The sequence below is a fragment of the Alosa pseudoharengus genome, unplaced genomic scaffold (assembly GCF_046254945.1).
Source record: "Alosa pseudoharengus isolate Yale_2024_CS ecotype anadromous, Long Island Sound unplaced genomic scaffold, YU_APseudo_1.1 YU_APseudo_1.1_scf_4, whole genome shotgun sequence".
Classification (NCBI taxonomy): domain Eukaryota; kingdom Metazoa; phylum Chordata; class Actinopteri; order Clupeiformes; family Clupeidae; genus Alosa; species Alosa pseudoharengus.
Window position 1 is genome coordinate 2,670,126 of NW_027468774.1, and position 5,000 is coordinate 2,675,125.

At 44.1% G+C, this 5,000-nt stretch overlaps 2 protein-coding genes across 2 annotated transcripts in view; one reads left to right on the plus strand and one right to left on the minus strand.

Moving 5' to 3' along the window:
• The window catches only part of vps35l (VPS35 endosomal protein sorting factor like), a 32,749-nt gene extending 30,891 nt beyond the window's left edge, over positions 1-1,858 (plus strand). Inside the window, exon 30 of the mRNA XM_076266872.1 lies at positions 1,191-1,858. Within this exon, the coding sequence (XP_076122987.1) occupies positions 1,191-1,289 (99 nt within the window). The 3' untranslated portion in view covers positions 1,290-1,858. The remainder of the gene's footprint in view (positions 1-1,190) is intronic.
• A 2,201-nt stretch (positions 1,859-4,059) lies between these two features.
• Positions 4,060-5,000, minus strand: part of get4 (guided entry of tail-anchored proteins factor 4) — a 17,481-nt gene continuing 16,540 nt past the window's right edge. Inside the window, exon 9 of the mRNA XM_076266881.1 lies at positions 4,060-4,738. Coding sequence (XP_076122996.1) covers positions 4,650-4,738 — 89 coding nt within the window. The 3' untranslated portion in view covers positions 4,060-4,649. The remainder of the gene's footprint in view (positions 4,739-5,000) is intronic.

The following is a 5,000-nucleotide window of genomic DNA, read 5'->3' on the forward strand; positions in this document are numbered from 1 at the left end:
GATTCTAAATTGTGAAGCTTTTTTTTGATATGTTGCATTTTGAAGAAATGGCGAAACTATTTTAATACCCTTCCACATAACCAATAAATGTGTCATAATTCACCATGCATGGCTTGAAATGTTTTAAATTTCACAGGTCATTGAAGACCATGTTATTTCTAATATTCACATGCCCATAATGCATGTTTGGCATAGCGCCACCAACTGGCAACAGAAAGAATGACAATTACACTGATGTCACATGATCAATTTTAACATACTCCTCCTAGACGGTTTGTCAGATTCATTTGAAATTTGGCAAACATTATGCCAAGATGTCGCTGATGTTAAATTGTGAATGGATTTTTGAATGTTGTAATATATTTGATATGATTTTAATATCTCACCACATAAACAAGAAATGTGTCATAAAGTCACAGTGCATTGAATGAATGGTCTGAAACTTCTCAGGTTAATAGATATCATGATTATGATGATATCCAGACACCCAATGGGCCTGCCTGGCATAGCGCCACCACCTGGGCAAGCAGGAAAATGTGCCAGAAATTGGCAATGCCTTAAGTGATTGATCTGAAACTTAAATATAAAATATATATAAAATATTGGATATCATTATTGTGATGATATTCACATGTGTAATTCACATGCCTAGCATAGCGCCACCATCTGGCCAAGCAGGGAATGTGCCAGAAATGTTCTATGCTTTGAATGAATGGTCTGAAATTTCTCAGGTTAATAGATATTATGATTATGATGACACCCAATGGGCCTGCCTTGCATTACGCCCCCACCTGGCCAAGCAAGTACATGTGGCAGAAAATAAAATACAAAAACAAATAGCACACGCATCAAATATGTACATTTCACACACGCACCACGTCGGTGCTTTGTTGGATTCCGACATGTCACGGGTTGCGGCCCGCAGGTGCTCGGGCCCGCCATCGCCGCTTGCGGATATATTTAGTTATTGTTTCTGTTTATCATAAAAAATTATATATATTTTATGTTTTGTCATCAAACTCTCAAAGTACCAGGTGGCGCAACGGTCCGAGCAAATGGATTAATGTGTAATAATGAATAATAATAAAATGATAAAAGTCACATGCAAACTCAAACAGACAAAATGATCTAACACTGAGTGTGTTGTTGGTGTGTGTGTGTGTGTGTGTGTGTGTCCCTCTCCCCAACAGGTGCGCACCCTGGAACACATTAAGCACCTGGCACAACAGCCCGAACTCAATCACCTTGGAGAGATCATTCCCCGCCTCGCCCTGCAGTCACGAGCATGAACCACACACACACACACACACACACACACACACACACACACACACACACCTGTGAGTTGCTGCCATGCCAACCAACCAACAGGACATTAGAACTACACACACACACACACACACACACACACACACACACCACTAATCTGAGCAACACTCCATTCCTGCCACTGGCTGTGGCTCGTGCTGCCCTGTTGGACTGACCGCTGCTCGCCTGCTTGAACTAGCCAGTCCAAACACATCGGCCTCTCTGATTGGCTAGTCCACACAGATTGACTGTTCTGATTGGCTGTTCAGATTGGTAGATTCAGACTGCTTTCAGAGGCTGAGAAGAGCTGGGCAACATAGTCACATGACCTGTCTTCAAACGAGGCCCCCTCTTGTGTGTGTGTGTGTGTGCGCTCTCCTCACCTTCGTCCCCAGCATTAAATCCGTTGCCTTTAACCGTCAGCGGTGATCATCAGCTGCGGAGTCCGTGTGTGTCCAGTGCCGCCGCTGCTGGTCTGTCGTGGTCTCTGTACGTACTAACACTTCCTGTACGTACTAACACTTCCTGTATAAAGTTTGATCATTCCAAATCAAGTGTTTTGCCTCGTTTTTGCCAGAAATGTGTGAGGACTGTTTTTTTATAACATTAATATCACTCTTTCTGTACAGCGCTGCAGTGCTGGGGCTAATGCTACTGCTAGCCAGAGTTGTATAAAGTAATCGAACCCCACACTTAGAAGTACAGCTATTTGATCAGAAAAAGACTTCAGTCAAAGTAAAAGCATACCACTTAAGTACAAGTCTATAAGTATCTATTATTTACAGTACTTAAGTAGGACAAGTAGCCCATTATAAAACATACTTAAGTACTGAAAGTAGAAGTACAAAGTACTAGTAAAAGCTTACGAGGCCAGGTGGGGTGACAACCCCCTCCCTTCGCTATGGGAGGCAGCTACATCACACTCCATAAACACACTTTGAAAGCCTAAACAAATTATGCTAATAATGAAAAGCAAGCAGTTAGAATTTCAATTTAATTAATATCTATACAACAGCCTACATAGGCCGTGGTGTGCTATGTATTAGCTATATTTGCTAGGCCTTAACTCTGTCACCTTGGTGTGCTATGTCTTAGCTATATTTGCTAGGCCTTAACTCTGTCACTATGTCTTCATTCATTGCTGTCCTGTGGTGACATCAGATCAGGAAATCTTGGGGTTGCAGATATCAAACATGCTGAATGGAAACTGGCTTTTGTTTTCATTTGCACATTATTTCAGGCTACATTCCACTTAATGCCGCTAATGACAATGTAGAGGAGTAAAAGTAGGAAGAAACTTAAAACACAAGTAAAGTACAGATACTCCCCATTCACACTTAAGTACCATACTGCACTGTTCTGTACTGCATTGAAGTACCATACTGCACTGCACTGTACTGAAGTACCATACTGCACTACACTGTACTGAAGTACCATACTGCACTGAAGTACCATACTGCACTGTACTGCACTGAAGTACCATACTGCACTGCACTGTACTGAAGTACCATACTGCACTGTACTGAAGTATTTCTACTTAGTTACTTTACATCTCTGCTGCTAGCGCATCATTGCAGGTCGTGCTGACGTGATCTTAGTGTACTCATACTGTGATCTTAGTGTACTCATACTGTGATCTTAGTGTACTCATACTGTTATACTGTACTGCTCTCATTTGCTTCCACACTGGTTAGGTCTGGCCCGTCTGGCCTTCATCACTAGTTGACTGCTGCTACAGTTGCCACTTGTGATGATAAGTCGACTAGTTGATGAAACCCCTAATGTAGTCTGACACACATCATACATACATCCAACACAGCATACACATACACACATCCAACACAGCATACACACACATCACACAGTAGGTCTACAGTGTACATTCTTTCATTCTAATATTAAAGGTGAACTTGGCAACTATTTCAGCGTAATTAACCCGTGTAGAAATCATTTGGATGGTTAAATGACCTGTTCCGGTGAAAATGGTGACTTTTCCCGCTGCCCCTAGCGTCCTCAGGCGGAAAACCAACCTTGCAACTTTGAGACTACCGTCCCGGAAAGAGTAGTGAGAAACAAGAAACTCGTTTTAAATCGTGTTTCTTACCTTGTAACATCCACATTGTCTTCCGAACTTATGCTAACCGTTTTGCTAGCTTATAAACAAATCCATGTGCTTTATCGTTACCTTTTTCCACAGTTTGAAATGGCAGGATTTCCCCCTCTGCTGGAGAAATTGTGCTAAGTTTCCCTTTAAGTGCCAAACTTAGCATTCTGGGATGATGTTCTCTTAGCAGCACTTGTGTGTACACATATATATACACACACACACAGGTCTTCAGTGTACATTACTTCATTCATTCTAATATTCAGTGGCAAACATACACGCACGCACGCACACACACACACACACACGGGGGCTTTTTCCTTCCATTCTCATTCCTTTATTACCCCCCCTCACACCAGTTCCCTTGACAGGGTTAATACATACAGGACTCCCGAAAGCATGCCAAGCAGTGCACATTCCTCAGGTCACACACACACACACACAGGACTGTGCTTTCTACGTTACATACACCAAGCAGTACCACTCATCAGAGCACAGCAGAGGCTGGATCTTACGGAGTCACAAGTGAGAGAACATCCCAAACACGCACACGCACGCACGCACGCACAGACACACGCACACACACACACATCCACACACACACATCCACAGGAGTCGCTCTTACAGTATTCCAGAGTCTGTTAATATGGATTATAAGTTACTGTTTTATTACCCTATAATGCAAACACCCCCCCAATGAAGTGTGATGAGGGCAGCACGTGTGTGTGTGTGTGTGTGTGTGTGTTTGGCTGTGGAAGGGTCGGTTCTCCTCTTCGGCTCTTGGGCTGAGCGGAGGGAGACTCGGGGAGGCGGGACATTCAAAAGGTTACGTCCGATTGGACCGTCCGCTCCAGTGGGGGTGTGGGTTTGGTTACTGAAAAGCTCACATGTGATTGGATGAAAAACGTGGGAGGAGTCAAAGTCCAGGAAGCTCCCAGCAGCTGTTTGATTCTGTTTCTCTTTGTTTGTGTTCATTTGTTTGTTTGTTTGTTTGTTTGTTTGTTTGTTAAAACCACCTAAAGAGAGCAATGTTCAGCACTAGAAAATCAACGAAAATATATGTAATATATATTAAAGACAACTCAAAGGGGAAAAAAAAAAGACATTGCAGTTTTGGACAGTCCGGGCTTCCGTAGGAAGGCTGGGGCGGAGCCTATCTGTGGTGTTTGTGTGTGCCCCGCCCCCTCTCCTCTCCTACCCATAAGCCCCCGCTGGCTTGGTCTCGGCCCGCACGCGCTCAGTCCAGCTCGATGGGGCTGCCGTCCTCCTGCGGCTCCTCCCCCTCCTCCTCCTCACCAGAGCCCATCAGGCTGTTCAGCAGGTTACCTGCACACACACACACACACACATTAACACACATTAACACACTCCCCCTCTTCCTCCTCACCAGAGCCCATCAGGCTGTTCAGCAGGTTACCTGCACACACACACACACACACATTAACACACACACACACATTAACACACTCCCCCTCTTCCTCCTCACCAGAGCCCATCAGGCTGTTCAGCAGGTTACCTGCACACACACACATACACACACATTAACACACACACACACACACACACACACACACACACACACACACAC